At 38.2% G+C, this 27,216-nt stretch overlaps 1 protein-coding gene across 2 annotated transcripts in view; it reads right to left on the bottom strand.

The window, feature by feature from the left end:
- Positions 1 to 27,216, bottom strand: part of LOC124414724 (hemicentin-2) — a 142,551-nt gene that overhangs the window by 12,269 nt on the left and 103,066 nt on the right. For both annotated transcript variants that reach the window (XM_046895760.1, XM_046895759.1), the window contains exons 6-8: positions 23,668 to 23,790; positions 16,936 to 17,082; positions 15,117 to 15,389 (exon numbers count right to left, since the gene is read on the bottom strand). In XM_046895760.1, coding sequence (XP_046751716.1) covers positions 15,117 to 15,389; positions 16,936 to 17,082; positions 23,668 to 23,790 — 543 coding nt within the window. The remainder of the gene's footprint in view (positions 1 to 15,116; positions 15,390 to 16,935; positions 17,083 to 23,667; positions 23,791 to 27,216) is intronic.

Genomic DNA, 27,216 nt, shown 5'->3' on the forward strand with positions numbered 1-27,216 from the left:
AAAAATATAACGTACAAAAAAGTCAATTTGAGCCAATTTGTTTTCTCGACAAAAAAAGGAAACTTATTACCTCAAAAAATCATTTCCGACATGGAAGGCTTCCGTGATTCTATATGAAAAGAAATAAAGATGAAATATAGAACGAAATAAATTTGTCTAAATACTCAATTGAGCCAAGAGAAATTGTTGCAATTTATTGGCTCACAGGGGAAAAGCCGCTGAGGCATAAAAACCCCTTATTGTTACAGTAGTTTAGTTGTGTCAAGAGTGCATGAGGTGGTAGTGTACGATCAATGGCCGAAGGCGTGAATCTACGGAGGTTCGATCGGCTGGCGAGAACCTACTGTTTAAATTGGAGAGGAGAGGATGAGAACAAGAGAGTTCCGAGCGCGACTGGAATGGCCGGAGACTCGAATCAGACTGACTAACCGAGCGTCGATTCCCGGTCAGTTATTTATTCTTCCATCGATCAGCGCCATCTTTGCGGTTAACGACGATCCACCCAATCGCGTACCCCAGCGATCGCGCCTAAACTTACCGCAGCTTGTTGGTAGCGGTACGAGAGGTAGAGATTTCGGGTATCAGATGGGGTAGAAAGTACGCGCGGATATGGAAAAGGTAAGAATTGGTACAGTCTGAACACAGTTTTTTCCACGACTAAATTAAAAATCGCCTAAAAATTCCAGGTTTTTCATGACCCCGTTTCGAATTACCTGACATTTCCACTTTAAGTATCTGATCAAATTTTATTATGCTGATATAAGATCAAGGGGCTAAAGTGGAGGAGAATTTGAACAAGACATTGGAAAGTGGCGTGCCTAAAACTATTCGCGGTGAAACACTTTGCGGTCTGTGCGAGCCTGCGGAGGGTGATCAAAACCGACGGTTGTATCCCCGGGGTTTTGGTAAAGCGACGGGGTGTTTAATCGAAGAATCGGAGAAGATGAAGATGAAGAAGAAGAAGAAGAAGAGCCGAGCCGAGAAACGAGCCGCAAAACGAAGGGCAACAGTGGTGGATGCTGGGTAGGATCCGTTTCGAGTTTGTAGATGGGTCCTCACCCGGGAAACTCATGTTTAAAATTTGCATAAAACTGCATCAGTATATGTAGGTACGCGGGGATGGTCGTGAGTCGTGGATAAGGAAAGGGAGGAGAATAAGGAGAATGAGAAGCGGATGGGACGGGATGTAAGAACCCCGGTATTCCAGGGGAAACAGTCGAGGTATAGTAGGTACGTGTAGCTACCGGAGGCCATGTTCTTGAAAGTATAGGATATTTCCTGTATCCTGCATCATCCGCGATCCTTTCCTTCTTCTTTCCTTCACGAGTATTCTGCCTTTTAGCGAGATGCGCGAACGATATGAAAGCGATCGTCACGGACGGCGAGCTGCAGCGAGCTCTCCTGCAAGTTCTTGTTTTTTTTTTATTTTTTATTTTTTTTTTACCCAAGGTTTTTACGAGCGGCTCTTCTTTACTCTGATATCTTGAGCGATATTGAACTGCCCAACGAACTACATGCCGTAAATCATGCCGTTTGTATGGGGCAAACAAAGGTGCGAGTGATGGTTTGGAATTTTTTCTTGAGGGGTCGTTGAAGTCCCGAATTTTTTTAAATTCCGAAAGCGCCAGACTCTCAGATTTTTTCCGGGGAAGTTTTAGGGTGGAAGAATTAAATTTTATCGTCGAGTCGAATTTCCGAAATTGCAAATATGAGGAGATTTGAAAATCTCAAAAAAAAAAAAAAAGAACTTTACTTTTCGCAAGTTTCCTCCATCGTATCTTAAATTTTCGGAATCCAGGATTTCGTAATTTGGAGTCTCCGGCTTTCCGACCATTCGAAACTTCGCTGTTTCTTCAAAGTTTCATTTCTTTGCATCAAGTTTCGCTAACAAATAATTCGAACTTGGGCGCTTTCGGAACTTCTCAAATTTCGAACTTCAACACCGTCTCCTTTTCACGTTACCTACACACCGTTCGAAATCAAGAATTTCAAAATCTTAATCCATACCCTTAATGATGAAAAAGGAGGAGTTCAGAAAAGTAAGAAAAGAAAAGAAAAGAAAAACATATCGTTCATTTCCTTCGTGCAGCTTTTCGTAATTATCACATCCTTCCTCCGCAAAATTATCCTGAAAGCCCCGTTAACTCAAGCTTCTCTTTCCAACCCCTCCCTCCCTCCTTGCCCCGTTCTCTCTTTTTCACTCTCGACCCTCCGCCGCGTGTTTAATTTTCTCCTTGTTTTCACCGCAAATACACCTGTCCAAATTACATTTACGAACCTGTTAGATAATTACATTATTACCACGAAGCCCGTGAGGGAGGAAATACACCGTGTTACAGATTCGGTCGGTTCTTCGTCTTCCCTCTCCTCCCCGTCCCTTGCTTTCTCCTTTCTATATAGGGTATTCCACGATCATCTCAAAATCATTTCATATTTTTTTGTCTAACATTCTACTCGGTATAAAAAAAATGCGACCTGAATTTTTTTTCAATTTCTTTTTGTTCAACCGTTTATTTTTTTACAAAAATTTCTTTCCTTCACCCTCAATCTTAAAATTCACCCGATATTAGATTTTCTTCTGTATATATTTTTCGAAACGATAAACGAAAGAAGAATAAAAAAAATATGAATAAATAAATAAATAAATACAAACAACGAACAAGGAAGAGAGGGATGAAATAATGATCAAGGGAACTAGAGAAGCCGCGTGTTTTTACCAAGCGTGAATTAGGAACGCGTTTCTCCGTCGGAAACTGGGGATACAAATTGATTTACGAGCACCGGTTCGTAGCGTGCATATCTAATATTCCCACCGTGGTTCTATATTCTTCACCACCTCCACCCCCTCCTCCTCTTAATCGTCAAGTGACGTTGGCGGCGAAGAAGAAACTGGAAGAAGGTTTTACCCGCGAGGGTAAAGGGGTGCAGCAACGAGTACAGAACAGACGTGCGGAAGGGTGGAAGGGAGGGAGGGAGGGAGGATTAATCTGTTTCTTATGCCCGGCAAGAAACCCCCGCAAGTACGGTTCACCGGAAACCACACGATCCGAGGCTGGTGCGCGCCATTGGTGAACCCTTTCTTATCAATTAAACGACTCGCCCTCAACCCCCGGGGATACCATCAATATATGGATGGCGTGGAAACCACCCGCGAGGTAAGAAATAATAATAATGAAAAACAATAATAAAGCCGTAATAAGAAGCTTGACGAAAACTTGCGAGTCGCCTCGAGTTCTTGTCGTATAACCTAATCGTGGATTTTCCATAATTATTCCTACGAGATATCAGGGGATGTGAACGATTTTTTCAACTACGCGAAACAAAAGTTACAAAATGCTGCGTCATCAGCGGCATGAAAATTTCATTTGTATACCTCTTCGTTCGATTTCTGTACCGAAATATTGAGAAAAAAAAAGAAGAAAAACAAAACTGTAATTTCAAGACAGAAGGGAGGAGAAAAAAATGGGCGACCGGGAAAAAAAATTTCAATTCTGATTCATACCTGATATGAACTTTCGAATGTTAAGTTATTTGTTTAAGAAAAATTACGTGAACATTGAGCTTATTCATTCATTTCATGATCAGTTATGTCTTTGATATTTCGATATTCCGTTCTCAGTATTGACACGGTTATATTATGCAAAGAACCCGAATAGTAATTTTCAAAATATACCAAAGTACCGAAGTACTACTGAAAACCCTCAATGAAAACGATAACACGAATAATTACCAAAAAATCGTTATATCTATAATAACGAGGTGAATAATCAGGATGAATGATAATGAATGAGTTACGAAGAAAGAGAAAGAGAGCGAGAGAGAGAGAGAGAGAGAGAGAGAGAGAGAGAGAGAGAGAGAGAGAGAGAGAATAAGAGAAAGAAAGAAGAAACTGTGTAATTCGATCAGAGCTGAGGAATATTCCGTTCACGATCGAGGAACCGGAGTTTTGGTTTAAAATTTGTAGAGGGATTATGTCGAGAAGACCAAAGAGGAAAAAGAGAAGAAAGGAGCAGGAGTAGGAGGAGGAGGAGGATTGAGAAATTTCGCCCGAATGACGTTGGTAATTAAGCGTTTGTCCCAGCGTAGATATCTAATGTTATTATAACGGGCCAGCAGTTCGTGTAATTTCGGTTGAAATTAATCGGGTATCGATCCGCTTCCGGTCCCATCGGGGGTCCGAATTGCCCCCGGCCGCCTGCTCCTCGGATGCTGTCGCGACTTGCGGAGGGTGAGCGACGTGCGTACACGTGACGAGAATGACAAAAAAGGTAATCCCTGGGTAGACCCGGGGTTAAAGGGGCGTCGGTGGAGAGAAACAGGGAAAAAGGAGGCGGGGGGGGGGGGGGGGGGAGGGGGAAGAGAGAAGGCATTTACTAGTCCTCCTCCCCCTTCCTCCTGTCCCTCGGGGTGTCCGATGATTACGTTCTTCCTATTTTCTTCCCTCCCTCCCTCCCACCTCCCCTTTATTTTTCACGATACGCACAACGTGAATTACGCGAGGGTGAAAACGGCGGGTGAATCTCATGGGAAAATTGTCATCGGGTGGCAGAACTACATGTAATTTGAACGTCGCATCCGGTAAGTAAGACACTACAACCAACAATCAAGGCAATCGGTCGGTTTGGTTTTCTTTTTGTTTGTTTTTTTTTTTTTTTTTTTTTTTTTTTTTTCTTTTTTCCATTGCGAAATTTTCACCGGCACGTATTTGCAATTGCTAGAAAAAAAAAAAAATATCAGAGCTTGTTTACAACGTTTGAGAAAATAAATTTTTTTCAGTGTCTGTAGCTTTTGGCTTTGAGAAAAATTTTTTGTTTTCCACGCGTCGATTATGAGAAAAAAGAGAGAAGAAAATTTTTTTTTTTTTTTTTTTTTTTTTTTGTGTGACCTAAATTGCGCAATTAATTGAAATAAAAAGTATCTGCGGTAATCAAATTCGCGAGTGCAGTGGAGTGCAGTGCAGAGTTAAAGAAAAAAAATTTGACCTCGCCCTTATCTTAGAGATTGAGATATGAGGAGGAACCTCGGGTGGTTTTAGGTTTGCTTCAAAGATTTTACGCTCTACTTAAACCCCGCGGTTTTAAGAATAATAAAACTCAGGGACGCCGACATTTCGTTCGCCGTTTTATTGAGCCACGATTTTATCACCTCATCCTTGGCCTGCGGAGCTCGTGCAGACGTGAATCGTCATAGATGCTCGTTATCACGTTGTCACTCGACCGAAGTATGCAGAAGCATGTAATGTAACAGCCAGAGGCCTGCATTTGCAGTTACACGGAAACAAACTGCAAATTCGCGACACATTTCGCAACGTGCGAATAATCATCGTCGGCCGCACTCAGCTGAAAATAATCTAACACGAATCGATTGAATCGATGAAAATTAATCGATTAACGGATTGATTCGTACTATTTTTTTTTTTTTTTTTTTGCTTTTCTTTCTTTCAATTTTTTTTTCTCAAACGTTGCACACGAAACAAAAATTTTGTAAGGAATAAATAATCGATTATACTCGACGAATGGTGAAACAATAATATAGTTTAATCATTGGAAATAGATAATTTTTCGCCAATCTCAGCTGCACTGCGAATAATATAATGATATAGTGAGAAGCGAATAATAGACGAAATAGCGGCTGCTCGTCTAGCCTCTGAATTTTAATTATTCCATCGGGGGTAGAATTTTCCCCTTTAAAAGTTTGTAATATAAGTCTTCACGCCCTTCTCCTCCTCGGCACGTCACTTCGGCGTTTATATAATCGTCGTTTTCCACAAGACTTTGAAAACTAATTCTTCTCAGGAAGACTGGATTATATCAATGCTTATGGGGTATTCCACGCCAACTCGATCAGTGTTAAGCCACGACCATTTCAAAAACATTTTATGTTTTTTTCTAACATTCTACTCGGTAAAAAAATGCGACCTGAAGTTTTTTCAATTTTTTTTTTTTTTTTTAATCACCTAATCCGGAATTAAAAAATTTTTAAACCCAAAATCAACACGGGATCAAATCGTAAGCGTCAAAAAAGGATCAATCTACTTGTAAATGTTCGGTAACACGCCAATCTAGTTAGTAAAGATAATTTTGTGTTTAAAAAAATTTCAAAATCCCGAATTAATTCACGGTCAAATGATTGGGGTTTAACACTGGTCGAATTGCCATGGAATGCCCCTTACGTATAATACCTAGATCTATACGAAGATGATGATAACACTTTATAACCGGGTGTAACCCGTTTCGAAACCGTACAAATATTTCTCACCCGAATACATATCCGGCCAAGGAAATTGCGGATTGATTTCCGCATAATTCGTGCGGAAAATTTCTCCTATCCGGAGATCCGTCGTCATTACACGCGTGCCCAAACTTTTACAAAACTCCTGTCATTTCCGAATTCGGTATGACGAAAATTAACCCCTCCGTCAAATCATTTCGCCTCCGAACCCTCGCGCTGGCTAAATTGATAACTTTTAGGATTAAACGCGCGAATTTTTTTCATTTTTATGTTATTATATTCTTACCCTACTTCCACTTCTTTCAAAGAAACTTATACCATCACGCTGCGAAATTTCGTCATTTAGTTTATAACATTTTTATGCAAAAAAAAAAAAAAAAAAAAAAAAAAGCAAAAAAAAAAACTTTTTTCTCCTCATGAGAATTTGTCCAATGACAAATTCTAAGTTTTTAACAATAAAAAAAAAAAAAAAAAAATATCACGTAATGGAAAGTCGATGGAGATTCGGCACTTCAATACCTTCATTTTCATTATATTTTTATTTAAGGGAAGATTCTGTTGCAGAACAATGTAATTTTCGCTTTCGATCATGCTTTTATAATATTTCTATATTATTATTGTTATTATTAGTATGCAACTCTCATCAGGTGTTACCGTCAGGTATATTTTAACGATCTTTTTACCGTACCGAGAATGTCTCTTGCCACTTGTCCGTCAAGACTTCGCAGTGGCGGTTGCTTATACCTCGTGAAAAATCACATCGGTGAATGGAGTTTACAATTAGCGCTGTAATTTCTCCCATAAAATCACCTTGGAAAGACGAGAAGCATAAAAAAAAATCGAGGTACGCATCCTGTTACAATTTATAATGTCTATCTTGTTCTTTGTTAATTTGTTAAGCTAGATATTATGTAATTATTGGGAAGAGCGAGCAAAACTTGGTGCCCTTAAAATTTTATAAAAAAATTTTGTTTTACAAAAATTAACCTTAATCCACGATCCATTAATCCTCGACGTCAAAATTGTGGAATTCTGTCGGATTGAATCTACAGATTATTATATTTTTCTGTTTATTTTTATTTTATTTTTTTTTTTAAATTTATTCCCTGCCTTGTTCATTTTCAAATATAGAAACAATACAGATTTGTTAACGCACGATTTAACGAAGAATTTTACTGGCAAAATTTCGACGTCAACGTAGCTAACTACGTCGTTGCAATACATTGCAACATGAATATGAAGAAAAAACCATTTTGGACATCACTTGTTAAAACATGACATGATTTCGAGACAGAGCAAATATGCCAGTGATATTTATATTCATCATTATTATTTAACTAGTAAATGTTGGAAAGTTAAACAGCTGCGATGACACTGCTGTCTGCCCCAAAAATTCACCTGTTATGTAAAATCTTAACAATCCTACAAACCGAGACAGTGTATAATTGTTAAAAAACATATCAACTAGACCAGCGTCCGATTCTCACCCCTTTTAATTTCTTGCTGATTTTCTATAACATTTCTCAGGACGAACAGGGTCATGACAGGGTCTTGAAGAAACATATACATAGAAAAGTTACAACATGGTTTGAACTACGAAAGCGTGGCTTGAAATTTGAAAAACGATCTTTCCGTAGTTGAATGACAATTTTCATGCCTTTGGAAAAACGTCGTATTTATCGATTTTTTAATTCTTTCTTTCTGATTCATTGATTCTAATTTTCTGACGAGGGATATTTTATTTACAGAACATCCGCCGCGGCAGGTTACTGCAATCATGATGATGAATTTATGCAAGAATGCAATGGAAAAAGAAAGTTATTAACATCGAGTATTCGGAAGTCTGATTAGATCATTTACAAAAACTGCCATAATGTGTTCCAATACGAACGATTCGATGTTTTTTTTTTCTTTCTTTCTTTCTCTTGCTGCGATTGAATTGAATCGAAAGCATTTTTCACAACGAAAATTGTCAAAAGTTGAAATTTCATATCTGAAAAACTGCATGAAATGTAAATCTAAAAAATATGTTAACCAAATATGTATCTATTCCGTCCTGAGAAATGTGATTAAAAAATTGACAGAGAAATCTCCAGTATTTTATTAAGATCAAAGCAATATTTGAATTCTTTTTTACGCTTGCTAAAGTTGCTTACAATTAGCGACGATAAAGATTATTGCTGTTTCTAAGGCTTCTAACGATAAAATGATCTGACAATGAATTTTTTTTTTTTTTTTGCTTCGACGAAGACTGTAAGACCAGCGTGTGGATATCGAAAATCCGGATCTAAAGCTGCTCAGCAGCACAGAAGCATAGATCTTAAACAGTGTTAAAGAATAATGGAGAATGAACAAATCGCTGACGATAGCGTCGTGTGTCCTCTTAAGACTGAATACGCGGAGGAAAAGGAAGACACCGTGAATGGCGGTCCGTTCAAAGTCCGGGTTTTCAAAAGACGGTGGCTTCAGCTGTTCTTGTACGTCTTAAGCAGTATGTGCATCGGCTATCAATATAATCAATTCACGATCATCAGCCATATAATAAGCCGGTAAGATAATCGTTCAACACTGGCAACGGTGTAATTTTTTTCGTGGTACAAACATAGGCGATCCCTTAAAATTCGAAACGAAAAATTCAAGACCTTGGATAAGCACATACTAACGAAAAATGGAATCTTCAGGTACTACGATGTCTCAGTGTTAGCAGTCGCATCGACCAACATCATCTTGATGATGTTCTACTCGGTTCTCCTCTTCCCTAACTTGGTTTTAATGGAACGGATAAACATGAAGTGGGCATTCGTGACAGGAGCCACATTCGCGTGTCTCGGATCTTGGATGAAGGTCTTTTCGGCAGCCCAAGATCGTTTTCCGGTGCTGCTAACAGGCCAAGCCATGGTCGCGATCGGCCAGACTTTCATTTCTCCTCTCCGAGGAAAATTGCCTGCATTTTGGTTTGGGCAAGACCAAATCGCTTTGGCTACCGGTGTGTGCTGCTACGCGTTTGAGTTTGGCATTTCGATCTGCTTCCTGACTGTTCCGACTTTTGTTAGAAACCACGACGACGTCGAAGAAATTGGGCACGAATTGTCAGCCATTTACTGGATACTTGCGATCGTATGTTCGTTTGTAACATTGGCCGGACTTTTTTGTGAGTCATCGCAATTCTCCGCCTACAAGAACGCCGAATTTTTTCTCAGCTGATTCTCTTCTCCCAAAAGTCTTTCAGGCTGAACCTTCAACGCCGCCGAGCGAGTCGCGGGCGCTTCAGAAATTCACCAACGAACGTTGCGACGAAGGGGTTTTGACGTCGGTCAAAAAGTTACTAACTAAGAACAGGAACTTCCTCATTCTCTGGAAGTCCTATGGTTTGATTGTCGGCCTATATAACTCAATGACAACAATTTTGAATCCGTTGTTCTTAACCCATTTCAAGGTAATGTCACCGCGCACTCTGTACGTTCCTGCAATGCTCTCAGTTGCATTTAAACCTTTTTCAGAACAGCGAAGTTGATCTTGGAATAACCAGTCTGTTGATATCCTTTCTGGGTACGGTAGGTTCGGTAATCGTCGCATCAATTCTCGACAAAACGAAGAAATTCAGGTCAGTTGACCGTGGCTGTGACGTATAATGACTTTAAGGTGCTTATGAAGACACGTTGTACACCTCGAAAACGTGGGGATGCAAAACTCCTATACCGCTCAAGCGATCAGAGTGAAACTTGGACAGTTAATGCCTTATTTTGGCAAAAAGTGGAGCGTCTTTTTACTTTTTGAAAATTTGGAAGAAAATTTTACAGATTGGTTACCACCCACAGAATTTGGCAAAATTTTCACAGTTGCACGGAATGGATCGAACTATCCGGTATGTTGCCACTCGGCGGTGATGAAACACACATTTTGAGCCCAGTTTCATGAGATTTGATGGTGAAATGACGAAATGGCAGCTGATCTGGTTTTCGATTACAAAATACACCGAAATCTCATTTTGGCGACATTTTTTACCGACATTACGCGCTTGCCGATAATTTATGTGTGTAGTGTCGGTAAAAAATTACCGACAAATATCACCAAAATAAAATTTCGGTGGTCTTCGTAATCGAAAACCAGATCAGCTGCCATTTCGTCACTTCACCATCAAATCTCATGAGACTGGGCTCAAAATGTGTGTTTCATCACCGCCGAGTGGCATCATACCGGATAGTTCGATCCATTTCGTGCAACTGTGAAAATTTGGCCAATTTCTGTGGGTGGTAAACAATCTGTGAATTTTTTTTCAAAATTTTGAAAAAGTAAAAAGACGCTCCACTTTTTGCCAAAATAAGGCATTAACTGCCCAAGTTTCACTCTGATCGCTTGAGCGGTATAGGAGTTTTGCATCCACGCGTTTTCGAGGTGTACAACGGGTCTTTATAAGCACTTTAACGTTTGTGAGTATAACGTTGAACAATTACAGATTCATCGCCATCGCCGTGACCAGTTCATCCATACTTTGCGAAATACTTTTCGCTGTGACCTTGAACGTGGAAATTAAATGGCTCGTATTTCTGTCAGCTTCGCTTCTCGGGTAAATATATGACTGTGATATGACTACAATCTGAACTATTATTAAAATCACATAAACTCGCGTTTTCACCACTAATACACCCAAACGTTCATGTTTCAGCATTCCTTTCAACAGTTTCAGCACGATCGGTTTGGAACTATGCGCCGAAGCGACTTACCCCGAGTCCCAGACACTGTCAATGGGAATTTTGAGCATAGGGACAGAATTATACGGATCTATCGTATCTCTCATTATCTTCGAGGTAATAGACGTCTACGGAGATACAGCTGGACACGCCGCGATTCTCGTAGTTCTCAGCCTAGGAACTCTGTTGACAATATCGAATAAAATTGATCTGCGTAGGCAAAGAGCCGAAGAACATGCCGCGAGATATGATATAATTAAGTTACAACGCATTAAACCGAGGAGTATCACATGAGATTGCCAAGTGATGTTGATTCCACCAGCTTTCTTCCACGATTCGAATTTACTTTCATTATTAACCATAACAACTTAAAAAAAATCTAATTACTTCAAATTTCTTGCCGAAAGCTAAATATTTTCCTCAGTCGCAAGTTAATCATTAATAATAATTGAACGTCGTAGAGATCGGCCATCAAGATAATATATATTTACCAAGTTAGCTGACTCTGAGCTGAGTGTAAAACTGTTATATATTTTCACATTCCTCATAGATTCGAAATTATCGTTGTCCTATTTTTTTTTTTTTTTTTTTTTTTTTTTTTTTTTTTTTTTTATCCCCAACAACAACAAGAACAACAATAAAAATAATAATAATAAGGAGAAGCAAATCGTTGAGTTGCTGACTGTGTCTCTCTGATTCAAAGAGAGCGAAAGAATTTACCCATTTTTTATCGCGTTTCTTAACACGTTTCTTTCTCCTCCCCTTCAGTGCGTATACATAAGATACATATATATATATACACCTATCGGGGGGCGGTGAAGAATCACGGGGTTCATCCCAGGCCCCTCGTCTCTTCCTCTTCTTCGTCTTCTGTTTCTTTTGATCTCCGTTAACACTAGAAGGAATTCCGCACGCAATCGAGTTTTCAAAAATTCACGCGACGCCCGGAGCTATTGGCCAAGAGAGAGAAAGAGAGATAAAGAGAAAAGAAGGAGAGTAGAAAATTCTCCTCGTCGTTCTTTATCACCCTCCATTTCTCCGTCGCTCACCCCATTACCTACCCTCACCATCACTACCTGCCAACCTTCCTGCACTTTGATCGCGTAATCACGCCTAATCAGCCCTTTGTTGCCTGAGATCCACCACCACACGACCCTCTTTCCCTCTTTCTCTCCGTCTCTCCTTCTCTCCTTCTCTCCCTTTCGCAAATTGCTACAAGGGTGGATGGAAGCTGCCTCATATACATAGGTATGTTGTATACACTTACTTTGTTATGTACCTACACTCGTATAGCGTGTAATACGTATATAACAGCAATCTCGACGAATCAACGAACCGGTGTTCTGTAGATTTTTAACTCTTTTTACGCGAATTTCGCTTTGTTATAAATTTTCGATTTTCTTTTTACCAATTTTCTTGGTGATTATTTATTTCCTTTTTTTTTTCACTTAACTATCTATCTTTCGTTTTTTACTTTTGCTCCAGTTTCATTTTTTTTATCACACCGCATACTCACTTTCGTTTCAAATAATAATTTTTCAACATCACCGTCGATTAATCACACGTCAGATTGTATTTAAAAAATTTCAATTCTCTTACTCGGGGTACAGAGAAAAATATCTCTTTACAAACTGCGTCGAATGATACAAATTATGATTGTGCCTTTATACAGGCTTGGCTAGAAAAAAAAAGTATTTTTATAAAATTATGTAAAATACTAAAGTATTTTCAGCTAATTTTCACTCAATTTTTCCTTATCCTACGCTACACTGCAGCTGAATCAGATTTTACTTCAATTTTATGAAAAAAAAAAAAATTTACAACGCTTTTCAAAATCCACCGTCTATAATAAATTAACCACCGATAAAAAAAATTTCGCCAGGTTGTCCGAATCCTTCTCTACAATCGTCCTCGTGACCCACAACGCGTGTTACAGGACATGACAGAGTGAATATACGTACAATGTATGTATGTACATACGAATGATAACAGGAAGATAAGCCTCTATGACCCATAATCAAAGAGTGAATCGCGGGAGGCAGAGGAGGCGTACGATTACACGTATATCTGGATCGACAAACGGCCCGGAGGGACGGCGTCGTTCTGATTAATTCAGCCGAAGGCGAGGGTAACTTCAAAGCCAGGGTTCACCAGCCGCCCCCGGCGTGGATTCTCGGTGAACGCAACGCGACGTATCGAATAAGGAGGCAGGTAGTAGAAACTCCTGCAACCAACCAACCAACCAACCAACCAACCAACCAACCAACCAACGAACGAACCAACGAACGAACGATCCAACCACCAAACGCGATATATATGCACACCCGGGTCTTCCTGACAAGGCAGAAGGAAACCAGAACCCATGTGATACGCCGTGCCAAGTTGAGATCTTTGAGAGTGTCGCTACGACGTAAGAAAATCAGAGACTTGCTACGTAAACGAGCGAAGGGCGGCAATAAGGAACAAAATTTCACGTCTGTTTGAGCGAACACGCAACGAAATGCAAATGAGCACAAACTTCTGTACCGCTAAAACGATCAGGATAAACCTGGAGCAATTGATGCCTCAATTTGGCAAAAAGTAGAGCGGATTCTTACATTTCGAATGTTTGGAAAAAAAAATTTTACTTTATACACACCTTAACACCGTCGTTTTGAATCAATAATTCAATATTGCTGTTGCCATGCTGTGGCGGTTATTTTCCTGATTGAAACTATTACTTTGGCGGGGACATCAGGGGGGAGAGGGGGGGGGGGGGGGTGCAGCAGGACAAGGGTTTGAGTAGACTAGTCGCGACGTCGCGTCGTCGCCGGAATATCCGTGGATGACCAAACAGTAGACCAGACGATTCAAGAACGGCGCCACGGACAATAATTTCTCCTCCAAGAAGCGCGAATATATATATATATATATATATATAGCACCCGGTTTTTCAGCCATTCTCAAATATGCTTGCTGGCGTTTCAAAGCTCTGACAATAGTAACAACGACAATAACATTAGTGATAAAAAAAAAGGGCGGGAGGGAGGGAGGAGGGAGTCTCAAAGCACGGCAGCGGAATTACGATAAAGACGGTGATAATAGTAATAAGAATAACAACAATAATGATGATAGTAATAATAATAATAAGACATATTATACCTGTAACCTGAATAAAGCGTTTTTCCGAGTAAACACCGCGGTATGTTCGGTTGCCTACCGCTGAGGGGGCCAAATATCGGTAATACAGACCTACGGAGTTATCGATAAGTAACGCGTTTAAAAACCGCGCGAATGCCGGAGCCGGAACTGACCATTTTCCCAACTTGTGTGGATTTGACGAAGCAGTTGTTTCGTTGACTTGACTGAAGTGATTAGAAGATTTCGGCAGATCTGTTTTACCGATATTTGTCCCCCTTGGTGGTAGGCAACCCCAAAATACTGCCGCGTTGATTCGGAAACACCTTGTATATACATTAGGGTGGTCTTATAATAGGGTTGAATTTGTATTTTTATGCTCCCAGTGGCTTAAACGCTTTCAAATTAATAAAAAAAAAAAACAGTTATTCCCTGAAAATTCAGGCGCTCTGTGTAACCTATCAACTCTAAGACAGTCCGGTTTCTGATCGAAGCGTATCTCACGGAAATGATATGTGAAAAGCTTTTTTTTCCTCAGTATATATATATTTTATTCTAAGAGTGATAATGTTCGAAAAAAATCTGTAACCACGAGGTTTTAGGAATTTTTTTTATTCTTTATCAATTCAATCCGTTCATCAAGTCCCTGATAGGAGCGTAAAAATGCATAAAAAAAAATAAAAAAAAAAACAAGCATATCGAGAGACTACCCCCATACTATATACATTATACATAATTGAAACGGAATAAATTGGATGTTAACCCTTAAATGATAACGTTGGGTCTCCTCTTGCTATTATCTTCACGTTTTCCTTTGTTCACATGATTACATTGTTTAAAAAAATGATCAAATCACCAATATCGTGATTGGTTCTTATATTTCGGATAGTTGACGAAATATTATGAATATTGCAGAATTTTTTTTAACCACTTTGAGGCACTTTTTAAAGCACCAGACACGAGTAACCCACCGTTATCATCATTCAAGGGTGCCGAAAAACACGTTACCATTCAAGGGTTAATATACGCGTTAAATAGAAAGAGGGGCGGAGGGGGGGGGGGGGGGATAAAACTTACCCGTTACTTTGACACGATACGGCAATTGCGCGCGCCAAGTATCCTGCATCTTCCGGTCCGGAGCGACGCACCGATATTCACCAGCTTCCTGGTAGACGACCCGGCTCAAGGCGAGTGGTCCAGGTCCTCCAACCGGCTCCATTCCAGGACCTCGCCCCCAACACCCTCCGTCGCATTCGAGCGTTACAGCACCGCCGAGCTGTATCTCGATTTTACGGGAATCGGTCGCCTCCCCGTTTAACGCCTCGGCCTCAGTCTCGGTATCCGGGTCGTCTGCAACGAGAGGAAATACTGATTTCTAACTTTATTCTCCTTGAGTAAGAAAAATTAAATTTAAGAAAAAGAAATAAAATTAAATTTACAAAAAAAAAAAAAAAAAAAAAAATCTGCAATCTGTTGTGTAATGCTGAGCAAATTCGAATGACACAAGCTAAGTTATTAACAATTCGAGACATGGTTTTACTCTTCGATCCGATTCTGCTTTTTTGTTTCCTAAATCTGAGAATGATTTTTTTTTTTTTTTTTGTTTCAGCAGCGATCTCTGGAGATTTCAATGGTGATAAAAACTGGTCAAAAAACCATTAGAATTGGTTAAAAAGCACCGAAATTTATACAGTCATTTTGACCGTACAAATAATAACAAAAAATCTCTCAGTGTGAGAAATCAGTCAAGAGTTGATTATAGAAATATTCAAAACAGAAAAATATCAACATCGTCTACAGGAGCAATTAGAACTAGACTTTTTTCAAACAATCGATTGACAAAAAATGTTCCATTGACGATGCTGTGATTTTTATTTTACTTTTTATCAACTAACAGAATAAAAAACGATCATTAATTTCTCATACTTGTAAATTTTTCGCAAATAGTTAGTCCTACAATAAAGTACAGTAAAGTATACTCAAAGTTAATAAAAAAAAATGTGCAAATTTCAAGTGAATGAAAAAACTTCAGAGACCTTGAGAGTGAGTTCAGGATTCAGATAGCAACCAGTGATTTTGAGAAGATTTCTATTCATTTATTCGAAAGGAATTCGGATGGCGTTCCTCAATTTTTCAAAAAAAAAAAAAAAAAATTAAGCATAAACACGATGACGAGTGTCCGTGAATCGATAATTTCACCTCCTGCAATATTGCGCTGGGATTAATCCCTCGCGACCTATGGATGTGGAAATTTGGCAATACAAGATGGGAGTAATTTCCGTTTTGACTTGGCCGGTTTCCGGGCGGTGTTATCGTCACTCCTTCCGCCCCGAAACTCCAGGGATAAAATCTGGACGTGTGTTGTATCGAGTTCGCCACGTAGGCAAACACAGATACAAATCCAGGAGAATTTAATTACCAGAAAATCTCTTCGACCCTGAATTACACACCACCCATCCAGATACGAATTATTATTGGATATGGCAAGTTGATGTACAGGGCATTCCATTCCAAACTCTTTCCGAGAGTAGAAAAAAAAAAATGTTAGAAAAAATTACAAGCGGAACCCATTTTACTGTGGGTGGAAAAAGTTTGAAAACAGTAAGGAGAATAATCACTCCCCCCCCACCTCCCCCCCCCGTCTAAGGTTAAAAATTTTCACATCAGCCACACGATTCATCAGACTTTTTTTTCACATTTTGATCAATAAAATCGTTGAAAAAATATTACCAAAAAAAGGAGAGAAACAAAAAAAAAAAGAAAAAAAAAAAAAAGAAGAAGCCACCCAGATCTAAGTGGTAAGGAATGCCCCATACTTGTATGTACGTATAACGTCGATTAATTTGATATCGCGATGCGTGATGGACTAAAGAGAAGGGGTAATAAGCGTACTCACAGCGAACGTTCAGGAAATATCCTATGCTGGTAAAAATTCCGAGCATATGTCGGGTGTAGCATTTGTACCATCCGCTCTCGGCCCTCGTTATCTTCGTGAAGTTCAACCAGCCGTCGTCGCTTTGTTCGACTGGGGGTGGACCGTCGTCTAAAACAAATATCGACAAAGTGAGTTGTATATATATATAAATATATCGTTATAGTGTTTTGATCCTCTTACGAATGATTTTGCTCATGGCCTCAAATACGTTCTCTCTCTCTCTCTCTCTCTCTCTATTTCTATTATTATTTTAATATTTTTTGCAATGTCGATATTAATCGAGTGCTCTGATCGATTTTAACGTCGTCGTACATATCTTCGGATATCAAAGTCCACGTATTTTAAACGCAAAAAAGGTCTTAACAGCCCCATTCTATGCACGATTCTGAACGAAAAGATTGCAAGAAATTTTTATTTCATGCAGAAATAAAGAAATGACAGTAAGACTACGAATTTACTATTACGATTTAGTAGTTTTCGTGCTATTTCTTTATTGTTGAATCCAATGAAAATTTATTGCAGTCTCTTTGTCAAGAATTGTGTATAAAATGGGACCGTTAAGTACTATTTACGTTTAAAACACGTGGACTTCGATATCTGAAGAAATGGACGTGAACGTCGAAACCGACCAGGACACCCCTTAATGGTACATTATATTCTGGATAAATCGTGCCTCGATGCAGTTCGACGACGACTTTTGCACCGCCAGGCATACACCGAACGTGAAAATACGTTTCGCATAACATGAAATGGAGTGAAAAGTATTGGATTATTGAATCACTGGTAGTACCGGTACCTAGCTATGGTCCCTATGTTCCCTTAAGATCCTGGGTTCAAAAACGAATCGACGACGTGGAAAGTGCCGGAGAGGAAATATAAACATAAATAGAGAGCTCTTCAGACGATCAATGATTATCTGCTCTTTCTAAGGTCTCACGATTGGGACCACCAAGGCGCCAGTTTTTAGACTTTTAACGATATTAGACAAGTAAATAAGGTCCTTCCTCGTCCATTTAAAATAAAAGATAAATTAAAGATTCAATTCACTGCGTTTAGTATTATTTTCAATAAGATTTCGAATAAAAACAATCTCGGTGTATATTAGGGTGGCGCAAAAAAACCGACAATTTTGTTTTGAATTAAAAATCAAACAAAATACTAAAAATATAATTTTTTTTAATTTAATATCTTGACGATTTTTGACATTTCAAAAAATTTTTAGCGACATCTCAAAATTTTTTTTTTTTTTTTGAGTTGTCCTTTGGAGTGGACTCTTAAAACATCAAAAACTAACATTTTGTCACACGAGACTCAAAGAAAAAAAATAGTCGGTTTTTTTTCGCCACCTTAATATATATACCTATGTATACATATATGTATAGAAAGAAGACAAAAGAATAAAACAAAAAGAAAAAAAAAGTAGACAAAGAAGGAAAGAAAGAAAGAAAGAAAGAAAGAAAGAATGAGAATGATAAAGTCTGGCGGTGCAATTTGGCGAGGAAACAAACGGAGCCACCGAATTGAAAGGAGGAAGAATCGGTAGAACGATACGACATTTGGCTCAAGCCTTATAAGCCGTGAAAAGTAGAGTCTCTTTATTACACACGAATGGTTGCATCCTTCCAATGTACCATCGAGAGTATTAAATTATATGCGCGGGTAGTACAGCATGGTTTTGCGGATATATCCGTAAACCCGTGTATTTTCAATATCTTTATTGTCTCAGCGTCGGGGAAGGAAGACACCATACCTATATATAAAATACCGTAAACGAGGGTGTTGAGGGTGAAATAAATCACCCTCTTATATACGATAAAGAATCGAGAGATAATATAATCCAACCACCGCATTGTAATAATAATAATTTGACAATATTGGATTCCGATTTCGTCGGGCAGAGGGTAGCAATAAGGGGAAGAAAAACGATCGATCCCAAAATAAAAAGAGAAAAAGAGTAAAAAAAAAAAAAAAAAAAAAAACCAAAAAAAAAAAAACAAACATCCGCCAAACACTTGCGAGCCGAAGATGATCGAGGCGCAACGAACGGTGTTACGTTATATTATTTAATTCTGATACCAGCGTTAACCGCCGGTTCCCATTAAATATCCAATTAAATATCGGGTGCAGCGGCAAAGTGAAGAGCGGAATCTGCAGCGGTTTGCGGTTTGATGCGATTCATGAGGAAGGGAAAAGGGAAGGGATCAGTTCGCCGCGACGCGACGCGACGCGACTGCCGTCCGGGGATCAACTTAATCCCCATTCATAGAGCGAAACGGTTCGTTTCAAATAAATCCTCACCCCTCGCTAAATCCACTGCAATTAAAATACTTTAATATCCTTTTTTTGCCACCGCGGCTCCGCAGCAATTCCGCACCGAATTATATATGTATATATATATATATATATATATATGTAATATATATATAATATGTAGGTATGTATGCATATAACAACGGCGTCGGCTACCAGCAGCAACCCTGTTGAAGAATTTCTTTCTTTTATACACTCCCATTCCTGTAATATTATACACTTTTCGTTACACACACACACACACACACACACACACATATATATGTATGGGGTATTCCACGCCAACTAGAACAGTGTTAAACCCCCCAACCATCTAAAAATCATTTTATATTTTTTTTCTAACATTCTACTCGGTAAGAAACGCGACGTGAATTTTTTTCAATTTTTTTTTTTGCTACACCGTTCATTTTCTATAAATATTTGAAGTCGATTGCGGATGTTCATTTTTAAAAAGTCTGAAAAAATTCTCAACAATCCAGTGAATGACAAAAGCCCCCCCCCCCCCCCCTCCCCCCGCCTAAGAAAAACGTGGGCGAGTTTTTTTTTTTTTTTTTTTCATCACCCAATTCGAAATTTTTTAATTTTTAAACCTAAAATTATCTTTACTAACTAGAGCGGAGCATCATGGAATTGGTGAAACCGAATATTTACCAGTAAATTGACCCTTATTTGACGCTTTTCGATTTGATCTTGTGTTAATTTTTGGGTTTAAAAATTAAAAAATTTCGAATTATGAGATAAAAGAAAAAATATAAAAAGAATGTCTAAAAAAAAAGGGGGGGGGGGGGGGGTGAGGGGGTTCCGTGTCATTCGCTGAATTTTTGAGAATTTTTTCAGTATTAAAAAAATGGAGGACATTCGCAATCGACTTGAAATACTTATAAAAAATAAACGGTTCAGTATAGAAAAAAAAAAAAGTGAAAAAAACTCAAGTCACGTTTTTTACCGAGTAGAGAATGTTAGGAAAAAACTATGAAATGATTTTGAAATGGTAGGGGTTTTAAGACTGGTCGAATTGGCGTGGAATACCCCATATACGTGTATGTATGTATAAAATAGTTGCAGGGCGTCTAGATTATAGATCACCTCACACCGAGGACCAAGCCGTTCTCGTGGGTTGAACAAAGTTCGAACGATCTTGATAGCCTATTCATAGCGCGACTGCTCAATGAATAGAAGAAGTCAGTATGAATCACTGCTATCATCCGTCATCCGTTTTTCTCTCTCCCTTAAATAAATGAAATTTACTTCTTTCATATCTTCATTTCTTTCTTTCTTTCTTTATTTATTTCTTTCTATCTTTTTTTACTTCTTTTACCGCCGACAATCGCTACTCGATCATAATGTAATATTTAACATCCAATTTTCACACATATATATATATATATATATATATATATATATACCTATAACTTTTGTTGTAGAGTGTAAAAAGGTTAAATTTGGCAGTTTCTCACTTAAAAATAAGTGAATGGACGTTATTTACAGCGATAATATATAGCGTATTGAAAATTCTGCACGATAGGCGAACAATTCGTTCCTTAACGGTTGAACGAGAATGAAATAAATAAAAAAAACACAAATAAATTCTTTCCTCTCCTGCGACCGGCGGATGAATCCCTCGTTTTTTCGGTTCGTTTGTACCCGATTGTTCGATCAGTAGAAAAGCGTATCATTATTATTATTATTATGATTATTATTCTTATTATTATTATACCTATACCTCTATCTCCACAAGAAAAAGTACAACAACGATATGAGAATATATATATATATATATATATATATATATATATATATATATTAGGGTGGCACCAAAAAAACCGACTATTTTTTTTTTTGAGTCTCGTGTGACAAAATGTTAGTTTTTGATGTTTTAAAAGTCCACTCCAGAGAACAGCTTGAAAAAAAAATTTAAGAGGTCGCTCCAAATTTTTTAAAATGTCAAAAATTGTCATAAAACTAAATTAAAAAAATTATATTTTCAGTATTTTGTTTCATTTTTATTTCATGTCGTGGTGTATTGTTATCGATTCTTTCTTACTAGTCTAAAGAAAAAAAAATGTATGAAATTTTAATATTCATATTAAAAGGTCGCTCTAAAAGATCTAAAGAAACGCACCAAAAAATTGAAAAAAAATTATGAGCGACCTTTCGAAATTCAAATTTTGAACCGAAGCTTTCGGAAACTTTTTTTTTTTTTTTTTTTTTTTGTCTATAAAATTATAACGTACCGAGAAAAAAAAATTGAAACAAAAAAAAAACTCGATTTTTGACGATTTCTAACGTGTTAAAAAATTTGGAGCGACCTCTTAAAATTTTTTTTTTTTGAACTATCCTTTAGAGTGGGATCTTAAAACATCAAAAACTAACATTTTGTCACACGAGACTCGAAAAAAAAAAAAAATATATCTCCACCAGCTACGCCCGTTACATAATAAAATAATAATAATTGTCACCGACAAAAACTAATCTCTGCGTAAAACGTCGCGTTGAACTTTCTCGTTGTCGCTAATTCAACGGATCATAAAGTACCTAACCGTTAAACCGCGGCAAGTAGAGAGAGAGAGAGAGAAAGAGAGAGAGAAAGAGACCCGCTAGATAAAGAAGTTTCCTTTTCGAAACGGAGGATGGGTATCTAGCACACTATGCGGCGTCACCGAGGGGAGGAGAGAAAACAACGAGAGGGTGAAAAAGACGGAGGGTTGCTTTCGCGCCTCGCCCCCGTACAATTCCCATATTACAGGGACAAGTGGACGTATCGGCGCAGCGTCGGTTTTACCCTCGACTTCCTCCCCCTCCCCCCGCCTTTCCTCCCTTCATCCCTCTCACCGCGACAACAGAAGCGGGGAAAACTGGACGGCAGGAATCTGGGTTAACGTCCACGACAGCACACCTCACCCACCACGGTGTGTTTTATGTGGAAACCGAGTACCGGAGAGTCTCTCTCCTTCCTCTCACCCCCGACCCCTCATCCCCTCGACCCCGACAAAAATCCATTTGATCGACTCCGAGAGACACAACTTATAATACTTGATTTCGAGTAGGATATTATACGTGTATTTACTTCGTGGGGTGTAAAAATTCGTTTCGATATTAAATAACGTTGATATATACATACGTGTATATTAGGGTGGTGCAAAAAAACGACAAGTTTTTTTTTTTTTTTTTTTTTTCCGAGTCTCGTGTGACAAAATTTTAGTTTTTTATGTTTTAAGAGCCCACTCCAAAGGGCAGTTCAGAAAAAAAATTTTGAGAGATCGCTCCACATTTTTTAAAACGTCAGAAATCGTCGAAAGTCGATTTTTTTTTTTTTAATTTTTTTTCTCGTTACGGTATAATCTTATAGACAAAAAGAAAATAAGTTTCCGAAAGTTTCAGTTCAAAATTTGAATTTTGAAAGATCGCTCATAATTTTTTTTCAATTTTTTGGTGCATTTCTTTAGATTTTTTTGAACGACCTTTTAATATTCATATTAAAATTTCATAAAATTTTTTTCTCCAATTTAGTAAGAAAGAATCGATAACAATACACCACGACATGAAATAAAAATTAAACACAGTACTAAAAATATAATTTATTTAATTTAATTTTTTGACGATTATTGATATTTTTAAAAATTTGGAGCACCCTCTTAAAAAAAAAATTTCTGAGCTGTCCTTTGGAGTAGGCTCTTAAAACATCAAAAACTAACATTTTGTCACACGTGACTCAAAAAAACAAAATTGTCGGTTTTTTTGCGCCACCCTAATATATGTATATATATATATATATATAAATACATACATCAGCGGTGTAAAAAAATTCATTTTTCCAATATAAACTGAATTATATGCTTTTATCGAAGAAAAAAAAATCATTAAACAGTTTCATCTGCCTGGAGGCTGCTACCGTATATTATGAAATGCCGTTCGAAAACTCGACACACCATATGTGCCGTAATATACACCGGTTGCGCATATATGAATAAGTTAAATCCCCGGAGAGATTGAGAATAGAGAGAGAGAGAGAGAGAGAGAGAGAAGTATTATTAAACGAGTCTCCGCTGATGCGAGAGTTTACGAGTCGATTTTACGACTTGCTCAACCGCAACTCGACCCCTTGCTGCATGCATATAACATCCACCTACATACTGTTCAGCAGCATGTTTGATGAGAGCTCGTTTGCCCGTCATCCTCCTCATCGTCGTCGTCAACGTCGAGGTTTCTTCGTCTGTTTTACATTAATTTTATTCAAAATTTTCATTCAAACCACTTTTTCCATTCATGCGTTGATAGAAAGATATATTTATTTGCCGTTCGAGATCTGTGCGAAGCGAAACAACGAATCGACGGCGGCGACGTCGTGTTTTGACAAGTGGTATATCGTTGTGTAATACTCACCGCGTTGCCAGACGGGAAGGCTACTCGGATTACTATCCACCTCGCACTTCAGGCTGATCGACATACCCTCGACGATCGGAATCCCAAAGCCTGGTAGTCTCGTTATTGCGAAAGAGGGTGTATCTGAAACCAGAGAGACAGAAGGGTCCTTTGAATTAGTTTCGCCTATCTGTCTGTCTCGCGATGCTTATCTGCAGCAGGTTTGCGAATATTCCAAACCTGCTCCGTACAAGACTCGCGATTGTAAAATAAGACAGGAGGGTAGGAGTGAATAAACGGACAAAAAGCATATAACGATTTAATATCAAAGAATTATTCCATTCTTCGTCATCGATAACGCGTTAATGAGATTTCAAATCAATTACAACAACAAAAATAACAAAAACAGGCATTGTTACACGTTACCGATTCAAAAAATTGAAACAAAAAAAATAACATGACAAACCACTACAGCTTGGCATCGTCGTAAAAAAAAATTGAAATCAAGAAAACGCTACGATGAAAAAATTTGAGGATTTGCAGAAAATGTCAAAGTTTGCTGTGACAGAAAGAAAGAAAGAAAGAAAAGAAAAAAAAATCGAAAATGGTAATCGTCGAGAAATTTTAGATTACCAAAAATCTGGAGGAAAAAAAAACGACGAGGATAGGTTTGAATAATTTTTTTCGTATTCCTGTTTTTTTTTTTTTTTTTTTTTTTTTTTTTTTACAAAAATCACGTTTGGAGGCTAATATTTCCCAAAAGAAAAATAAACGTCCCGAGAAGTCAAATTTCAAAATTGGACAATTTTTTTTTATGCTTGGGTATAAAAAAATTTTTTAATTCTGAGAAACTTTTTTCACGGGGTAGAAAAGGATAAAAAAAAAAAAAAAAAAAAAAAAAAAAAAAACTTTCATTCAAATCGAAAGGGGTCGGTTTCGACAGCGGTCGATTTGTCATGGAATGCCCCATATATGCATATATTCAAGTTTATATCCCGGGTTCGTACATTTCGGGCATCGCATTGTATTTAATACCTTATGTAGTGGTTAGGACAACAAACAATGTCATCCCCCCCCCCCCCCCCCCCCAATAGTAATGAAAGCTGCTGGGGTCCCAGACTCTGGCACAGAAACGAGAAAAGGAGAAGCAGAAGCAGCAGCAGAACCACGTAAATACGAGACAAAACGAAGAATAATGATACAGCAAGGCACGTTTTCATCTGGCACGACGTACTGACGGACCACCGCCGATCGCTTAATGAGAACGAGAATATTCGTGTACCTTTTCTAAATCTCATCCTTGCTCAGCTGCATCCACGTCTCAAGTATTATTATTCTTGTTATTGTTATTATTATTATTATTATTATTATATACCTAAAGCCACCCATTTTCATTTGGCACAGCACCAATGTGCCATGCCCCAGACTTCATTCTATGTACACCGACGTTACAAACATTTGACAGGACAAAGAGGTTCGTCCTGTTTCCTTTCCACTTTGAGCAACTGACGACGTGTAAGTCTTCAGAAATGAAAATTAAACGTATAAATTTATACTGTTTCTCTAGTTTTTTAATCAGTGTGATACGGGATGATCCGATATAACTCGCGAACAGATTTGATAACAGTATGGAGAAATGGAAGGCGACAGGATGAGGATGAAATTTTCCTTTTTTTCAATCTGTGCTTGAGAGAAAAAATAAATAAATAAAAAATATACAATAACAGTAAATTTTGCATCTCGAATCGAATCGAATGTATATTGCATGATGAAAAGGTCCTCGACACTCTGACCGCTTATCGTAACACCGTACAGTATAGACTATAGATAGTATATTTCAGACTTTAAAAATTAAGGACACATATAGGTATATAAGTAATTAAAGTTCAACGCGTCCGCATACTGCAACCCTGGTAGGTACAGAGAAATTAAACAGGCTGCTGTCTACGACGATGGCGTATGCGAAACAAGGAAGCATAACGTCCCGTAAAGTTGAACAAAATTTTCTAATTAAACCAGAGAGGTTAGATACGAAACGCGCGACTCTGCAACATGTGGAAGTTCTGCACAACACAGTATTTGGGTGAAAGAGGTAAAAAAAAAAAAAAAAAGAAAAGAAAGAAAGTAAAGTAAAGAAAATAATCTAAATAAATGACAAAAAATGTTCCATATGAAAACGTGACGTGACGCACTAATTTCAATACCATACAACAAAAAAAAAAAACGACTAAGCGTTAAGCGATGTTAAACGATGTAGAAAGCACGCAAAATATGATTAACTTACCCCTTTCGGGCGAGATAAAAAGTGCACTAATTTGAACTGCGTGAATTTAGAGACACATGCGATATGAGTTAAATGAAACTTGTCCGGCACCGAGGCCGGTTCGTCTAAATCTGCGATATGTGACGACACTCGTAAGTCGCTTACCCGATATACAAAGCGGGGGAACGAAGAGGGGGAAAGTCGTGACGACACATATTATACATTATTAATTCGGCGTTAAGTTTAAGGGGCAGTAAAATCGGTTACAAACTTTAATGCTAAAAATTTTTCTCTATGACGATTGCTTCTCAATATAAATCAGCTGTATCATTTAAAATAGAATACCCTATATATAGGTTCATAATATGACAATAAGTACACCCGATACCCTCCAATTTAAATCGAATTTAAACCGATGGTCGTCCGTTCGCCACACATAAACGTACATTGTACAAACACAAGTGTCTATAAGTACATATTGAATGTTTGACGTGTACATTGACGCACTAGAGCGGGAATGAGAGAAGAGAGAGAGATATATATAAAGAGTGGGGGACGCTTACGCGGTGCTTACGCACAGCGGGGTTTAAATTTGTGGATTAATAACCAGGTTTTAGATGGGGAATGGGTGAATGTTGAATGCAGGGGCTGCGAGGGTATGAAACGATACGAACTTTGTTCGTTAAGGAGGCGCGGAGCCGGCTGAGGGGTCGTTAAAAGTGGCAAAGGAACTCTTTGACTTAGGCCTGTTGTTTACAACCTCGCGCCTCCTCCGACGGTACCTGGAGCGAAGAAATAAACTGAGTGGTGGTGGTGGTGGTGGTGGTGGTGGTGGGAGGAGGAGGGGTTGAAATTAAAGTGAAGAGAATATTTCGCCTTATTATACATTATAATTAAATTAACTCTGCACATACCGAGAGCAGTGACGGTACATAAATTAATTAAGGACCGCATGACAAGAGTTCCATCGTTGTGCCTATAATTCGTCCTAACTGTTCGTATTGAACGTGAACTTGAAATAGTTGAAGAAAACTATTTCAACCACTTCGATATTTCAAATTATTTCGAAAGAATCTACAAGTGCGTTTAAGGGTTGTCAACTGTTTCGTTTGAATCACCCTTAACCATCATTTTTCTTCACTGTTCTACTCCAAATATTTCGTACTTATACATACAACTTGACTCCAAAAGTGTTCCTTTCGCTCTCGAGAAAAGATTTACGTCAGTTCGTTCAGTATATATATATATACCTACTTTTGTCACACAGCCGTTCATACAACTTTCTATCAATCGTAACCAGCAGCTTA

The sequence above is a fragment of the Diprion similis genome, chromosome 14 (genome assembly GCF_021155765.1).
Source record: "Diprion similis isolate iyDipSimi1 chromosome 14, iyDipSimi1.1, whole genome shotgun sequence".
Taxonomy (NCBI): domain Eukaryota; kingdom Metazoa; phylum Arthropoda; class Insecta; order Hymenoptera; family Diprionidae; genus Diprion; species Diprion similis.